Source organism: Telmatherina bonti (genome assembly GCF_933228915.1).
Source record: "Telmatherina bonti genome assembly, chromosome: 13".
NCBI lineage: Eukaryota > Metazoa > Chordata > Actinopteri > Atheriniformes > Telmatherinidae > Telmatherina > Telmatherina bonti.
This window is the reverse complement of record NC_136611.1, coordinates 38,441,961-38,460,787: the sequence shown is the minus strand read 5'-3', so window position 1 is coordinate 38,460,787 and position 18,827 is coordinate 38,441,961. Positions and strand designations below refer to the sequence as shown.

The 18,827-nt window shown below is 46.3% G+C and overlaps 1 protein-coding gene across 1 annotated transcript in view; it reads right to left on the bottom strand.

The window, feature by feature from the left end:
- The window catches only part of stxbp1b (syntaxin binding protein 1b), a 161,352-nt gene that overhangs the window by 30,538 nt on the left and 111,987 nt on the right, over positions 1-18,827 (bottom strand). The window contains exon 6 of the mRNA XM_079251815.1: positions 15,099-15,202. Coding sequence (XP_079107941.1) covers positions 15,099-15,202 — 104 coding nt within the window. The remainder of the gene's footprint in view (positions 1-15,098; positions 15,203-18,827) is intronic.

Genomic DNA, 18,827 nt, shown 5'->3' with positions numbered 1-18,827 from the left:
GAGCGACAGTGGGTGTTTTAATTATTAATTCGCTGTGTCCTTAGATAAGCGGACGATCTCGGGGCACCATCCAGCCCTAAATTTGTTATACGGTCAGGCAGGGAATACCGTAATATGACAATGATATTTGTCTAATAACAGATAACCATCAGTCTCAAAATACGCTAACTGTAAGTTCTCGTCAGAGGGAACAAATCACTTCCTTAAAGATCGATCACGCTACCATGACTTCTTAAAATATAACACACTTTATTACAAACCACACCGGTTAAAATCATCAGGCACAAATGAAATTAATAACATGTAAACCAGAAATAGCGTCAGCAAGCATCAAATATTGAATTAGCCACGAGAGAGAGAGAGAGAGAGAGAGAGAGTATGGAAGCTCGAGCCGAGCCAGCAAACAAAATGTAAAATAAAACTATTAAAGGTAAAGTTATGTAAGCAGCTTACATAACTTACACAACTAGGAAGGTTGGAAAGATGGCAAGTCTAATGAAGTTAACTAAGTATGTCAGGGTAGACTATCAGGCGGATACCAGGGGAATGGATTTAAAAAGTGGCAGCTTCTGCTAAGACACCAGCTGGATCGGAGACAGTGGAATAATGGGTCGGCCTTACTTCAGCGCCTTAGTGGTCTAGAACCCGAACCTTGGGTCCAGTGGGCAAGGATTCAGTGGTCGTCCTGATACTTGTCCAAAGGGGACCTCCACAGAAGTCAGGAGCTCGCCTGGAACCGCCTGGTTCGACGTCTGAAGCTGGACCAACTCCGATAAGAATCCACGGGTCACCGGTGCCGGCAAAGTCCTGGGATCAGCTGGAGCTGTAACGTTTGGGTCGTCCGTACGTTACTGATCACAGTCTTTGTGGGCCGGGAGAGCAGCTTCGATGGTGTGTCAGAAGCAAAAAAAAATGTTCAGCCATAATTGGATGAGTTTTCTGGTGTTAAGCAGTCGAGCGAGCTTAATAAAAACGAACACGGTGCCAGACGGACAAAACACGATTAAAGCAAATATCAAATGAAACAAAAAGAAAACAAAACAAGAGAAAAAGTAAGACCAGAGAAGAACAAAACAAGACGAAAAAAAAAACAAAGAGGTAAGAGAAGAAGAGGTAAGAGCCCAAGTTCCGGGAAGACCCGTAGTTAAATTTGCCGGCGCTCTGGGGCGGACCTTAGATTATCCAATCAGAGCGCAGGGGTCAGGACATGGGGTCTGAAAGTTTGGTCAAAATACTGAGTTCTTGGGGAATTAAACTTAACATTTTTCCAACCTCAAAACATGTCTATAAAATCCATTTATAGATGAGAAGAAGTATGAATGATCCTTATAAACATGAACCTTAAAACAGTTTTGCTGCTGTCAAAAGGGGAGAAGGTTTGTAAACAGGTACAAGACAGAAATTTTAATACACTTCAGCGATGATTTTCACTTTCCACGGACCTGGTGGGTCAATAAATAATTTCCACACAACAAGTTCTTACTTTGAGTCAGAGTCGTTAATAACAACAGCATATAATGTTAATCACTGTGTATTTAATCAGCCTGAAATGCATATCTCAACCTGTTCGAGGGTGTCTGCTAGATGGTGCCATTGCTCCATCCAAGGAATCACAGAAATTAACTAACTTGCTAACTTCTTTGGATTTCACATCTGAAAAATGGTTAAAGTCTTGGATTAATTGAGAAAGGAAGAAGAGTCCATTTATCCAGGTGTGCTGAGGATACATCCAGGATTTTATACAGTTTAGAATTCAGCGTTTAAAGGTTCTGCTCTGCAATCTGGTCTTTGTGTGCTGTGGATACAAAGGGACCTCCTGGGGTGATGGACAACATGCTCTTACCAGGGTCCAACTTCAAAAGGGTGCCACAGTCTGTCTGTGTAGACATTTCCTACCAGGAACAAGATAAAACCAGCAGGGCTCCTGGTTTAAAGTGGAGGTCTGTCTACAGGATTAAGATGGATCTGAATTTTAGGGCTTTCATTGAGCTCTGTTTTGGAGATGTGTGGATGGACCTCCTCAGATAAGAACTTCCTGAGTTCTTATCTGATTTGGGGGTTAACTCGGCCTTGGGAGGTTGCTACACATGGAAAAATCCAAACAATCTGAAATACTGGTGGGGGTTAGGGTTGGGGCAATCCTGTCATTTGCATGTGGATGAAAGGTGCAAATACATAATCTCATTGGCTAAATACTCCTTGAGGTGTGGTCATGTGGATATATGTTTAAATGTGCATCCGTAGATGTCTAGGGCCCACACTGCCTGCGTCCCAGCCCTGGTCCCATCCGGCGCTGCAGATCCCTGTCTTGGAGGGGGTCCAAGAAATGGACGTTCTTCGTCCAACCGTTTTTCCTTGAGGAAGTCCCAGGTCAGGACGCTACACCCTTGGCTCCTGTTCCCGAGAGGGGTCGCGAGGGGGTCCAGGTGCCAGAGGAGGTCGCTCCTCCTCCACCGGCCCCTGCTATCCCAGTGTTCGAGGCGGTCGCTCCTCTTCCTCCAAGTCCTGTGATTGAGGAGGACGCTCCTCCTCACCTCATCTGTTGTTTTTTACTTTGATGGTTCATTGTGTTTAGTTTCTCCTGTGGTTCATGTCTCCTGAGTTCCTGCATCTGAAAATAAAACCCACTTGATTCTGCACCCCCGCCTCTACTCTGCATTTGGGTCTACACCTCAGCACCCTCATCATGACACATAAATTGATTTGATAATAGTTCTGTTACGAATACAATTCCCAACAGTTATTATTTAGCTACAAGTTTTTTTCAATATGCTCTAATAATTAAGGTTTATGATTTAATTAAAGCATTATTCCACAACAAATAAAAAGTCTTTATCTTCTATAAAAACTGTCCGTTTACGTCACTGAAAACACAAAATTTGGTAATGAATTTCAACCATTATTCCTCTAAAATACATCGTCCTCTGCATGTGGTCGGCACCTCCTCTTCTGCATGTTGTCCGCGCATCGTCCTCTGCTTCTGTCGTCCCACTTCCGCTCGATGATACCTACCCCAGCCCGCCGGCTCTAGTTCCCTTGACGACAATCTCTGCCTAGCCTGGCCCAGATTGGACCTCAAACTCATTCCAGTGTTCAGAGTTTTATTACAGCCTTCGGACAACCTAAAACTCAAATCAACAATAGACTCACCAGAGCACGGGCATCTTTCGATCAGCTAAGATCCTGTCAACCAGACCCGGTGGCTGTTAACTAGCTGCTAACATTTACAAGACGCTCAAAATGGCTCTGCTCACCTCTCCGTCCCCTACCGGTTGTGTCGGTTGTTTGCGCCTGGTCGAAAATAGTTGAACTGGAGTCACGGATATACAATCTGCATCGGATCCCAGAAGCTGAGATCATGATGGACACTATTGTCATCGGCAATCCAAAAACAGATTTCTAGGTTCCTGATGCCACCGCTCCCTGCCGTCCAGCTGTGGATGCCAGAGCAGTTTCTCCCGACAAGGCTCAAATTGACGGCCATTCCATCGCTGGGACCCTTCCACAGTTCACCGATCCAGAGACCTGGTTCCATCCCGGACCTAAACCAAAGATCCCGGTCAGCTCCACACCATGCCAACAGGAGCCCCAGTTCAATGTCACTCCACGGCGGCAAAGAGGAAAGTGTCAGTCCAGTGCACCTTGACCAAACAACATCCCCTGTTATAACAGATTCAATGTCATCAGTCTTGGGGATGAGTCTCAGACCAGCAGCTTAGACCAGGCCATCCTTTTCCCCGGCTCCGTAACCTCCATCCGCCGTGCACCCTGCCCTGTTACATCACTGCCACCACCTCAGGTAAAGCCTCTGTCCTCTCCAACTCCTCTCCAACAACTCTGATAATTGGAGACTCAGTTGTGAGAAATGTAAGATTGCGCTCCATAATTAGAAACATGGTGATAGATACTCCAGGGATCATAGTCAATACATTCCAGGTGCCAGAGCAGGCGACATTGAATCTTACTTAAAACTGCTGGCTAAAGATAAACGTAAATACAACAAGATTATTATTCATGTTGGGGTAAATGACACCCGGTTACACCAATCAGAGATCACCAAAGTAAATGTTGCCTCAGTGTGTGACTTTGCTAAAACCATGTCAGACTCCGTAGTTTTCTCCGGACCCCTGCCAGACCTGACCAGCGATGAAATGTTTAGCTGTTTGTTATCCTTTAACCGCTGGTTGTCTCGGTGGTGCCCAGAACAAAATGTGGGCTTTATAGATAATTGGAAAAGCTTCTGGGGAAAACCTGGTCTGATTAGGAGAGACGGGATTCATCCCACAGTGGATGGAGCAGCTCTCATTTGTAGGAACATGGATCATTTTATTAGTCAATTAAACCCATGACTGTTCACGACTGAGACTAGGAAGCAGAGTTGTAGTCTCACATGCTTTTCTGTAATCTCACCCCTGTCGCCACCCTCCCCAAAACCCATAATGATTGTATCTGCCCCAAATAGACCAGAAATAATAAAACAGATAGCACGGGTGGAGTAAATCATGAAAACCTCATTAATATCAAAACAAATAATCCAATCAGACAAAATAATAAAACCACTAGAACCAGCCATTATTGAAATAATAGCAAATGTGAATGCCCATTTATTGAACTATGCTGAATGATTGAAATGAATTTGCATAAGTATAAGAGATTTAAAAAAGAAAAAAAAAAGTACAAGTGATGTCTTGTCTACTTTGCACACATCAGGGTTTGAATCCATGATCTCCTGCATTAAAGCACACAGACTTAACTCACTACCCCACTAGCACGCTTGGCTGCGCCTTGGAAAAAACTATCAAATTTTTCTGATTGCCTCTTTTTTCCACTTCCAGGAGGGCGTAATTGACGGGATTGCAAAAACATGTGCAAGGTTGAACTAAACTCCAAGATGTGAAAGACTTTGTTCAGTGTGAAAAACTTTTTTTTTAATGTGTTTAAGATTTATCAAAGTGTTGAAATGTAGCAGGGAGCATTGTTGGAACAAATCCTTCATATTTAACTGGGACATTTGCAAATAAACTCCTTTTCTCCTTAAAGTGTGTAGCTGAGACCAATAGCTCATATTAAACAGCCTGCAGAACTGCACACCAACACACAAGCAACAGCCGACAGACAACAATGGAGCTGTATGTTAAATGCTGGATTTGAACCCATGCCTTGTATGTGTACCTGTGTACTGGTGCACAAAATGGACCAATCGCTGAGCTGAATTCTGTTTCATCCAATCACAGGAACGGATTTCAATACATTGACAAAAACTTGAATAACTTAAAAAGTCTATATATATATATATATATATATATATATATATATATATATATATATATATATATATATATATATACACATATATATATACATATATATATACATATATATATGTGTATATTGGTCATTTCCCCCCAGTGTATATATACACATATATATATGTGTATATATATGTGTGTGTATATACATATATATAAATATATATATATATACACACACACACACACACACACACACACACACACACATATATATATATATATATATATATATATGTATATGTGTGTGTGTGTATATGTATATATTGATAATTTCCCCCCAGTTTTTTTTTTACTTGAATTAACACTTTGTATAAGTTGTGCAACTTCCCCAGACGTACCTGTGTACCGGTGCACAAAATGGACCACCCGCTGAGCTGAATTTAATTTTGTTCAATCAAAGGAATGGACTTCCATACATCGACAAAAACTTGAATTACTTAAAAAGTTTAAATGTTACAAAGTTGTCTTGGGAAGTTGTGCTTTTTATTTCAATTTCTTATACTTATGCAAATTCATTTCAATCATTCAGCATAGTTCAATAAATGGGCATTCACAGTTGTCATTATTTCAGTAGTAGCTGGTTCTAGTTTAATTTGTTTTAACACATTTGCCATTATAGTTGTGCTGACTTTACTTGAATTAACACTTTGTATAAATTGTGCAACTTCCCGAGACAGACATTGCATAGACACTATTCTATATGTGTGAACAACCAACACTAGATGCATCATCTGCAGTTAAATTTAAGCACTTTGATGGAACAGTATGCAGTAGTTTGTGCACAAAAACTAGCATAACATCATGGTGCCCAACATTTAATGCTGGATTTGAACCCGTGCCTTGTATACCATTACGTACCTGTGTACCAGTGCACAAAATGGACCTGTCGCTGAGCTGAATTCAATTTTGTCCAATCAAAGGAATGGACTTCCATACATCAACAAAAACTTGAATAACTTAAAAAGTTTAAATGTTACAAAGACCAAAAGTCGTAGAACATATCTCCTGAATGGGCTGAAAAGTTTGATACTTGAATAGTTGAAGTGAGACAAACGGTGTAGGAGGAGTAGCGTTTCAAAGATTTTGCAAGACAAGACAATGGAGACCAGGACAAAGTCGAACCAGACACTCCAAACCAGTGCAGAGCTCCGAGCCCCCATTGATGCTGTTTTCAGCTCATTATGCAAAAACCGACCAATAACCGAACTAAAATTTTTCAAGGTCCAATCCGCATTTGGTTTGAGGGACTTTCATTCAATCACAAGGCTGAATTTATTTTTACAAAAAGTTAAATATCTCAAAAACGACAAATATTTCAAATAAAAAAAAATCGTAGCACACATGTCCTGAAGGAGCCGCACAGTATAAGATCTGAATGACTGAAGTGACCTGAACGGTGCAGGACTAGTAGCATGGCAAAATTTGGTGGAATAATATAATAATAATAATAATAATAATATAAAATAATAATAATAATAATAATAATAATTAATGTGAATGTCCATAGGGCATTCACATTAATCATGTGATATAATGGCATCACATCAGACACAACCTTCAACAACTCTACATCAGGTTCATCAATACCTGGAGGTTTGATTAATGTGAATGCCCATGGGGGCATTCACATTAATCTGCCAAACTTTACCACGCTACTCCTCCTGCGCCATTCAGGTCACTTCAGTCATTCACATCTCAAACCCTGCAGCTCCTTCAGGAGATGTGTGCTACCATTTTTGTCGTTTCAAATCTTTGTAGTTTTTTTTTAGATATTTAGCATTTTGTAAAAAATTAATTCAGCCTTGTGATTGGATGAAAGCCTTTCAAACCCGATGTGGATTGGATGTTGCAAAATTTCAGTTCTGCGATTGGTTTCGGGGGATTCAGAGCTCTGCACTAGTTTGCAGTGTCCGGTTCATCGAGTTCCCGTCCCCATTGTCTTTCCTGCAAAATGTTTGGCACGCTACTCCTCCTACACCTTTTATCTCACTTCAACCATTCAAATATCAAACTGTTCAGCTCGTTCAGGAGATATGTGCTATGAATTTTGGCCTTTCTAACATGTAAACCTTTCAAGCGATTCACATTTTTGCCAAATGTTAAAGTCCTCTCCAGTGATTGGACAAAACGGAATTCAGCTCAGCGATTGGTCCATTTTCTGCACCGGTACACAGGTACACATACAAGGCATAGGTTCAAATACAGCATTTAACATACAGCTCTGTTGTCATTTGTTGGCTGTTGCTTGTCTGATGGTGTGCAGTTCTACAGACTGCTCAACATGAGCTGTTGGTCTCAGCTGCACACTTCAAGGAGCAAAGGAAGTTATTTGCAAACATCTCAGTTATGTATGAAGGATATGTTCCAACAATGCTCCCTGCAACACTTTGATAAATCTTAACATGAAAAAAGTTTTTTACATTGAACAATAAAGTCTGTCACATCTTTACTGGAGTTTAGTTCAACCTCACACATGTTTTTGCAGTCCCACTAATTCCACCCTGCTGTAAGTGGGGGAAAAAAAGGAAATTGGAAAAATTTTTTATCGCTGTTTCCAAGGTGCAATCAGGAGTACATGTGGCGTATTGAGTGTGCTTCAGTGTGCTTCAATGCAGGAGCTCATGGGTTCAAATCCCAATTAGAATAAATGTCAGTGGTGCTTTTTATTTCAATTTCTTATCCTTATGCAAATTAATTTCAATCATTCAGCATAGTTCAATAAATGGGCATTCACAGTTGTCATTATTTCAATAATAGCTGGTTCTAGTTTAATTTGTTTTAACAAATTTGCCATTATAGTTGTGCTGACTTTTACTTAAATTTGCACAATGTTTTATTTAATTGTTTGATAGAATATTTGAGTTATTGGCATAGAAACCATATTTTGGTGTAAATTTATAATGTTTTTTATTTAAGTAATTACCTAAAGAATTAGCTATATGAAACGGTTTGGTCAGAAAAGAGTTTTAACTTCCACAAATGTTGGAGATTTAACTGCGACCCACAATGTCTTCCATTTTACCCTGTTGTCAGTTTGCATTCATAAATTTATTTACATAACATGCTTTTTCTTAAATCTATTGAGTTTGGTTACATAATTCCTTGGTTGTTTATACCTGTTCCACACTGAAGACACTGCTTCAGCCTTTTATCCATTTCTCTTTTTAATAGTTCAGGATCGAACAGGGCAGGCAGCATTTCTTACTGTCATTTTCTTCAGTGGTCTGGATGGTAGAATACAGAATGTTGTTCCTGTTTTGGATGGTACATCTGTCATTTCTGTCTCAGTTTTGACTGAGTTGAATAAATTATCTGTTTTCTATGACAACTAAATATCCTCTGCTGTTTTCTTCTGGTCTGTGACAGTCTCAATCTACTCACAGCTACATCTGTAGCAGGACCAGGAGGGAAGGGATGCTTGTGCAACAGGAATAACGATTGTTATAGTGATTTGATACAGTTGTAATAAAATGTATCATGAGAAAATACTGTAGCTTTTGTAACATGTCACAGATTTTTATGTAAAAATAGTATTTTAGTATTTTCTCAACCATTTTTATTATGTCTTGCCTTCCTGACACCATCTTCACTCTCTGTCATGCCCTGCCTTACCCTCACCCAGTTTTTCCTCCCTCTCCAGCCACAGCAGCACCTGATCATGTAAATCAGTGTTTCTCAATCCCGGTCCTCAGGCCCCCTGCCCTGCATAGTTTAGACATGATCCTCCTCCAAAGCACCTGCGTCAGAAGTTCCTCTAAATTCCTCATCAAGTTCCTTGCAGCCTGGTAATGAGCCTTTATTTCATTCAGGTGTGTTAAAGTAGGGTTGCCTATAAAACATGCAGGGAGGGGGGCCTAAGGACTGGAATTTAGAAACACTGACGTAAATGAAAACTCCTATCCACGGTCACCACCACCTCCTTTAAAATCAGCTCATTCCTCCACAGCAGTCACCAGTTTGTTGTCGTGTTCTCTTCCAGATTCACTCCTCACTTTTTCTTAATAAATGTTTTGTCATTTGAACCTGTCAGTGAGAGTCCTTCCTCGTCCAAACCATGACAGCACTAGGTTTCAGTCTTTCCTCTTTTGGCACACTTCCTCTCCAGCTTTGAAAAAGACGCACCTGCAAGGCACAGATGTGGCTGTCATGTGCACATGACTGTTTCACAAGCCTAAAAAGCCACAGTCCCCTCCGGAATCTCCAAACTCCAGGGATGGAGTGAACAGGCACGTCCAGCTGAGCTGCATGGCTGAGCTGAGAGCGCGCTGGTTCCTGCAGCGACGACGTTGGGCCTTGACCAGTATGTTTCATGCTAGACTGATCAGCTCTCTGCTTGCAAATACTGTTATTCCCTCACAGGTGGAAAATGTCATCTCACCATGCATGTTTTCACTCACGCGGGGTTCGCCCGTAACACACTCATGTACTGTGTTTATCATGTGTGCGCTTCGTTGCCCAGTTTTATGGGCGTACCCCTTGTGAAAATATTTAACATAGATATTATTGTCCACCAGCACCTTCCTATGATGTCTGATTTCCTGCTTGTGTTGTTCTCACTCATATGTAAGTCGCTTTGGATGAAAGCGTCTAAATGACTGCAGAACAGAATAGAATAAACACTCAGACAAACAGTGGAAACACAACAGCCTGAATCTCAATGTGCAATGCGTCTTCTGTTTTACCAACTGCCTTACCCTGGGAAAGCAGGGGAACAGGACAGATCAGGGTTTCTATTAATCTGAAGGGGACATGTCCCACCCATACCTAGTGCCATCTGCGCCCATCACTTCTTTGTCACCAACTGTGTCTGTGTTACTCTATGTAAGCTAAATGGGAAGCTGTATGAACTCAGGCTGAGTGATGCGTACAAAGTGCCGATTGCACAATCGCAAGCAGAATCTCCTTAGTATGGTCACATGACTTTTGGCATGCTGAATTAAGATTTTGTAACAATGCTCATGACACCTCCGTGTCTCGTGCTTGACACATGTTCATGCATAACAACCCTAGAGCCTGGTTTTGACTTATTTTAAGACAGCGAGGGTAATATGGGTAGTTTTTCTTTTGGGTATGTCTTGTTTCGCTGGTTTGCTTGTTTTGCTGGCGTTTGGCCACATTTGTGTTGTTTTTACTTTATTGTTTTGCTCTCTGTGATGGACTGGCGAGCTGTCCAGGGTGTACCCTGCCTTTTGCCCATAGCCAGCTGGGATAGGCTCCAGCTCCCCGCCACCCTGGATTGGATTAAGCGATTTGGAAAATGAATGTTTTGCCCTTTTATGCTGACTTGTCTTTCATTCATTCATTCATTCATTTTCTGAACCGCTTAATCCAATTCAGGGTCGCGGGGAAGCTGGAGCCTATCCCAGCTGGCTTTGGGCGACAGGCAGGGTACACCCTGGACAGCTCGCCAGTCCATCGCAGGGCCACACAGAGACTAACAACCACTCACTCCTAGGGGCGGTTTAGAGTAACCAATTAACCTAACATGCATGTCTTTGGATGGTGGGAGGAAGGTGGAGTACCCGGAGAGAACCCACGGATGCACGGGGAGAACATGCAGGCTCCCTGACTTGTCTTTATTTACCTAAATTCTGAATTTTGGTTCCTGTCATTTGTTTGAGCAGCACCTCTGGCCCCAATTTCTGTTTGTTTTATGCCTGCCTTCAGGGACTAAATTTTGCTTCAAATTCCTACAATGCCACAGGTTTTCAGTGTTTGTTGCACCTCCTATTTCTTCTGTCATCTTTTATCTTTCAGATTCATTAAGCATGAATTCATCCATCCATCCATCTTCTGCCGCTTATCCGGGGTCGCGTCGTGGGGGCAGCAGCCTAAGCAGGGAAGCCCAGACTTCCCTCTCCCCAGCCACATTTGCCAACTCTGCGGGGGGATCCTGAGGCATTCCCAGGCCAGCCGAGAGATATAATCCCTCCAGCGTGTCCTGGGTCTTCCCCGGGGTCTCCTCCCAGAGGGACGTGCCTGGAACACCTCACCAGGGAGGTCCAGGAGGCATCCTGACCAGATGCCCGAGCCACCTCAACTGGTTCCTCTCGATGCAGAGGAGCAGCGGCTCTACTCTGATCTCCTCCCGGATGACCGAGCTCCTCACCCTATCTCTAAGGGAGAGCCCGGCCACCCTGCGGAGGAAACTCATTACAGCCGCCTGTATACGAGATCTCCTTCTTTTGGTCACGACCCACAGCTCATGACCATAGGTGAGGGTAGGAACGTAGATCGACTGGTAAATGGAGAGCTTCGCCTTCTGGCTCAGCTCCTTCTTCACCACGACAGACCGGCGCAGAGTCCGCATTACTGCAGACGCCGCACCGATCCGTCTGTCCATCTCACGCTCCATCCTTCCCTCACTCATGAACAAGACCCCGACATATTTAAACTCCTCCACTTGAGGCAGGACCTGACTCCCGACCCGGAGAGGGCAATCCATCCTATTCCGGCTGAGGACCATGGTCTCAGATTTGGAGGTGCTGATTCTCATCCCAGCCGCTTCACACTCGGCCTCCAGTGAGAGCTAGAGATCACGACCAGATGAAGCCAACAGGACCATATCATCCGCAAAAAGCAGGGACCCAATCCTGAGGCCACCAAGTCGGATCCCCTCAACACCTCGGCTGCGCCTAGAAATTCTGTCCATATAAGTTATGAACAGAATTGCTGATAAAGGGCAGCCTTGGCGGAGTCCAACCCTCACAGGAAACGAATCCGACTTACTACCGGCAATGCGGACCGAGCTCTGACACCTGTCGTACAGGGACCAGACAGCCCTTACAAGGGGGTCCGGTACCCCATACTTCCGGAGTACCCCCCACAGGAGCCCCCGGGGGACACGGTGGAACGCCTTCTCCAGGTCCACAAAACACATGTAGACTGGTTGGGCAAACTCCCATTCCCCCCTCCAGGACCCCAGAGAGGGTATAGAACTGTTCCACTGTTCCGCAGCCAGGACGAAAACCACACTGCTCCTCCTCAATCCGGGATTCGACTATCCGGCAAACCCTCCTCTCCAGGACCCCTGAATAGACCTTACCAGGGAGGCTGAGGAGTGTAATTCCTCTGTAATTGGAACACAGCCTCCGGTCCCCCTTCTTAAAAAGAGGGGCCACCACCCCAGTCTGCCAATCCAGCGGTACCCCAGTCTGCCAATCCAGCGGCACTGTCCCCGATGTCCACGCGATGCTGCAGAGGCGTGTCAGCCAGGACAGCCCCACAGCATCCAGAGCCTTAAGGAACTCCGGGCGGATCTCGTCCACCCCCGGGGCCTTGCCGCCAAGGAGCTTTTTGACCACCTCAGCGACTTCAGCCCCAGAGATAGGAGAGTCCACCCCTGAGTCCACCAGCTCTGCTTCCTCATCGGAAGACGTGTTGGTAGGACTAAAGAGGTCTTCGAAGTATTCCTTCCACCGACCCACAACGTCCCAAGTTGAGGTCAGCAGCTCCCCACCTCCACTGTACACAATGTTGATGGAGCTCTGCTTCCCCCTCCTGAGCCGCCGGATGGTGGACCAGAATCTCCTCGAAGCCGTCCGGAAGTCTTTCTCCATGGCCTCGCCGAACTCCTCCTATGCCTGAGTTTTTGGCTTGGCGACAGCCGAAGCCGCATGCCGCTTAGCCTGTCGGTACCCATCAGCTGCCTCCAGAGTCCCACAGGCCAAGAAGGCCCGATAGGACTCCTTCTTCAGCTTGACGGCATCCCTCACTGCTGGTGTCCACCAACGAGTCCTGGGATTACCGCCACGACAGGCACCAACGACCTTACAGCCACAGCTCCGGCTGGCCGCCTCAGCAATAGAGGCAGCCCATTCGGACTCAATGTCCCCCACCTCACCCGGGACATGGTTGAAGCTCTGCTGAAGGTGGGAGTTGAAGCTCGCTCTGACGGGGGACTCAGCCAGATGTTCCCAGCAGACCCTCACAACACGTTTGGGCCTGCCAGCTCTGACCGGCTTCCTCCCCCACCATCTGAGCCAACTCACCACCAGGTGGTGATCAGTTGAAGCTCCGCCCCCCTCTTCACCTGAGTGTCCAAGGCATGTGGCTGCAGGTCCGACGATACGACTACAAAATCGATCATCAAACTGTGGCCCAGGGAATCCTGATGCCAGGTGTACATATGGACACTCTTATGCTGGAACATGGTGTTCGTTATGGACAATCCATGATGAGCACAGAAGTCCAATGACAAAACACCATTTGGGTTCAGAGGGGGGGGGGACCATGCCTCCCAGTCACTCCCCTCCAGGTCTCACTGTCATTGCCCACGTGAGCATTGAAGTCCCCCAGCAGAACAATGGAGTCCCCAGAAGGAGCACCCTCCAGCACTCCCTCCAAGGACTCCAGAAAGGGTGGGTACTCTGAACTGCTGTTCGGTGCATCAGCACAGACAACAGTCAGGACCCGTCCCCCCACCCGGAGGCGGAGGGAAACTACTCTTTCATCCACTGGGATAAACCCCAACGTGCAGGCACCAAGCTGGGGGCTGATGAGAATGCCCACACCTGCTTGGCGCCTCCCACCACGAGCAACTCCAGAGTGGAAGAAGGTCCAGCCCCTCTCGAGGGTACTGGTTCCAGAGCCCAAGCCATGCGTCGAGGTGAGTCCAACTATATCTAGTCGGAACCGCTCAACCTCGCGCACAAGCTCAGGCTCCTTCCCCACCAGAGAGGTGACGTTCCACGTCCCTAGAGCCAGCTTCTGCAGCCGGGGATCGGACCACCAGGGTCCCCGCCTCTTGCTGCCGCCCAGCTCACATTGCACCCGACCCCTACGGCTCCTCCCGCAGATGGTGAGCCCACGGGAGGTGGGGCCCATGTAACCTTTTCGGGCTGAGCCCGATCGGGTCCCATGGGCAAATGCCCAGCAAACAGACGCTCTCTCATGTGCCTCACCTCCAGGCCTGGCTCCAGAGGGGGGTCCCGGTAACCCGCGTCCGGGCAAGGGAACATTCATGCCCAGGTGGGTCGTCATCGTAGAGGTCGATGAGCCGTACTTGGTCTGGTCCCTCCCCTAGACACCTGTTTGCCATGGGTGACCCTACCAGGGGCATAAAGCCCCCGACGACATAGCTGGTAGGATTTTCGGGACGCACAAACCCCTCCACCACAATAAGGTGACGGCTCAGGGAGGGCATGAATTACATGGTAAAATTGTAAACTCAGTTTCATTTGGTAGAGTTGGCACACTGATGAAAAATGTTATTACAAATGAAAATTAAACACCTTTTTAATAAAAATTCTAATCTTTTAAATAAAAGTTAAAGCTAGTTGTTTCTGTAAACTGTTTTAACTTTATGTACTTTCCCTTTTTTCCCAGTTTTTTATGTCAAATGAATGTCTCAGTCTAATCATTTCTTAAATTTAGTATCTTCTAAATGATGTTGATTCTAACTCACGCGAGGGAACTGATTGAAGCTGCTGTCACATCGCTTGGTGTTGTTTTCCAAGTTGTGTTTTCAATGAGTGGTGGATGTAGACTGAACCCCTTCAATGCACCCATGCTGTGGTATTTAACTAGTAGAAAGTGATAAACCGATGTACTGACAAAGACAAGTGCTGCAGGACAGCTGCTGCATGTGGAGCCCTGCTGGCCTGCAGACTTTCCACTAAAGCTGCTGCACATGACGAAGATTTCATGTGAAAAACATAGAGGTTGTAATGTACAGTAACTTCACTGTGTGTCACCAGCTGAGTCTTAGCTTCATCTCTCTCTTACAACAATTCAACACAGACCACTAAACGGATAAATAGCTTCTAAGAGTAGACATAATCTCACCTGAGATTCATAGGGCAGAAAGGCGATGTGGATCTCAGTCAAGGCCTTCATGGCTTTGGAGGCGCGAGATTTGGTGAGCAGTCCAAACAGGGAGTCTGGGATCGCTGCAGGGATTCACAGACAAACACGAGTGCATCAGAAAACTGTTCCAAATACAAACCTTCTTCCATCCATATCTATACATCTATCTGTCCGTCCATCTGTCTGTCTATTCTTACAGCTGTCTTCAAGTGCACCTCCTCATTCCTCCCATCACCACTCTGTGGCATCACCTGGCTGGGATTAGCTCCACCTGCCCTGGGAGCCAATGGTCGCTGCACGTATCTCCTTCTCAGTATAAAAAGAGCTGTCTTACCTTGTCCCACAAGTCAGGGGGAAGGTAAGACATAGTAAACAAATAAACAAACAACAAACTGGAGCAGCACTAGTGACAACACAGAAACCAGAAGCCAGGCTCAGTCTCCACACAGAATGCAGAGGGCAGCTGTCTCGTGGAGACAGCTGTGTTGTTGGTGGTGCTGCTTCAGTTCGTTGTTTGTTGGGATGTCAAACTCCAGTCCTCGAGGGCTGGTATCCACCAACACACCTGATTCAAATCAGTTAAATCCAGCAACTTATTGTCAACCTGTTTATTAATTTTGGTCATATGTGTTGGAGCATGGAGACAACAAAAACCTGCATGATACAGGTCCTCGAGGACTGGAGTTTGACACCTGGTACACCACCTGCCCTTCCCCCAGCTTGTCCAGACGTTTGTTTTGAACGACAATAAATTCCCAAAAACCTTATTTTATGTTGTGTCCTTTTCCCCTGCGAGCTGGTCGTAAAATGAGGCGGTTCTATTTTTTCTACTGAGAAGGAGACATGTGCAGCAACCATTGGTTCCCAGGGCAGCGAATCAGTGGAGCAGATGAAAGAGGTGAGGTGAGATGGAGCTAATCCCAGCCAGGTGATGCCACAGAATGATTTGCAGCCGTGATGGGAGGAAGGAGGGGGTGCACTTGAAGACAGCAGTCTGTCTGTTTTACTATCTGATAGACATACAGAAATTATGTGTTTGGATTAGAAGACATATACATTTGTGTAATGCTAACATTTAGTTTCATGTTCATCTTAGAATGTCATAATGACTTAACTTTATAATTGTGATTAAATGTGATGTTAAATACTATAATTAATGAATTGTAAAGACTCTTCAGTAACATCATTTTCCATAAAAGATCAATTATGAACCATAACAATGATGCAACATGTACACGACATGAAGACAAAGCCTCGTCCACATATAGCCGGGTTATATCTTCTCCTCCGGCCAGTAAAAAAAACGAGTCCACACAACCTCGTTTTTCAAAAACCAATCCATACACATATATCCACATAACTGCATATCTGCAAATCAAACCTTTAGGTAGCATCTCTAATCCATCCAATCAGAATAACTTTCCATCTCATCACATCACTTCTACAAAACACGAAACATGCCCTGACGATATCTGGATAGGTGGAAAATCACTGTCTTTAATGTCGTCCTTTATCTGGAGCAGTATCTGATATTGTAAATACAAACGCCAGCGCATGGACAACAGATAATGCCTTCACAGTTCTGAGGACCCCCATGCTGGCGTAAATATAAAAGTGTTCATGTGTCCAGTAAGCTACGAGTGAACAAGCACCAAGTCAATGCTAATACTGTATCAAAGGGTGATCCTGTGGCCATCCTCCGATGTAAGGCCTGAAAACGATCTGAATATACATAAATAAGGAATAAATTGATATTGGTGGAGTTTTTTGTGACAGGACACTTATAATCTGCTTCATCTGCTGAGGTAATACCAATTTAAATCTTTATCTTTATGACATTTTAACGCAATCCATCCATCTTCTGCCACTTATCCGGGTCGGGTTGCGGGGGCAGCAGCCTTAGCAGGGAAGCCCAGACTTCCCTCTCCCCAGCCACATTTGCCAACTCTGCGGGGGGATCCCGAGGCGTTCCCAGGCCAGCCGAGAGATATAATCCCTCCAGCGTGTCCTGGGTCTTCCCCGGGGTCTCCTCCCAGAGAGTCGTGCCTGGAACACCTCACCAGGGAGGTCCAGGAGGCATCCTGACCAGATGCCCGAGCCACCTCAACTGGTTCCTCTCGATGTGGAGGAGCAGCGGCTCTACTCTGATCTCCTCCCGGATGACTGAGCTCCTCACCCTATCTCTAAGGGAGAGCCCGGCCACCCTGCAGAGGAAACCCATTTCAGCCGCCTGTATACAAGATCTCCTTCTTTCGGTCACGACCCACAGCTCATGACCATAGGTGAGGGTAGGAACGTAGATCGACTGGTAAATCGAGAGCTTCGCCTTCTGGCTCAGCTCCTTCTTCACCACGACAGACCGGTGCAGAGCCCGCATTACTGCAGACGCCGCACCGATCCGTCTGTCCATCTCACGCTCCATCCTTCGCTCACTCTGAACAAGACCCTGATATATTCAAACTCCTCCACCTGAGGCAGGACCTGACTCCCGACCTGGAGAGGGCAATCCACCCTATTCCGGCTGAGGACCATGGTGATAAAGGGCAGCCTTGGCGGAGTCCAACCCTCACCGGAAACGAATCCGACTTACTACCAGCAATGCGGACCAAGCTCTGACACCTGTTGTACAGGGACCGGACAGCTCGTACAAGGGGGTCCGGTCCCCCATACTTCCGGAGTACCCCCCACAGGAGCCCCCGGGGGACACGGTGGAACGCCTTCTCCAGGTCCACAAAACACATGTAGACTGGTTGGGCAAACTCCCATTCCCCCCTCCAGGACCCCAAAGAGGGTATAGAACTGTTCCACTGTTCCGCAGCCAGGACGAAAACCACACTGCTCCTCCTCAATCCGAGATTCGACTATCCAGTGGACCCTCCTCTGCAGGACCCCTGAATAGACCTTACCAGGGAGGCTGAGGAGTGTGATTCCCCTGTAATTGGAACACACCCTCTGGTCCCCCTTCTTAAAAGTGGGGACCACCACCCCAGTCTGCCAATCCAGCGGCACTGTCCCCGATGTCCACGCGATGCTGCAGAGGCGTGTCAGCCAGGACAGCCCCACAGCATCCAGAGCCTTAAGGAACTCCGGGCGGATCTCATCCACCCCTGGGGCCTTGCCGCCAAGGAGCTTTTTGACCACCTCAGCGACTTCAGCCCCAGAGATAGGAGAGTCCACCCCTGAGTCCACCAGCTCTGCTTCCTCATGGGAAGACGTGTTGGTAGGACTAAGGAGGTCTTCGAAGTATTCCTTCCACCGACCCACTACGTCCCGAGTTGAGGTCAGCAGCTCCCCATCTCCACTGTACACAGTGTTGATGGAGCACTGCTTCCCCCTCCTGAGCCGCCGGATGGTGGACCAGAATCTCCTCGAAGCCGTCCGGAAGTCTTTCTCCATGGCCTCGCCGAACTCCTCCCATGCCCGAGTTTTTGCCTTGGCGACAGCCAAAGCCGCATGCCGCTTAGCCTGTCGGTACCCATCAGCTGCCTCCAGAGTCCCACAGGCCAAGAAGGCCCGATAGGACTCCTTCTTCAGCTTGACGGCATCCCTCACTGCTGGTGTCCACCAACGAGTCCTGGGATTACCGCCACGACAGGCACCAACGACCTTACAGCCACAGCTCCGGCTGGCCGCCTCAGCAATAGAGGCACGGAACACAGCCCATTCAGACTCAATGTCCCCGCCTCACTCAGGACATGGTTGAAGCTC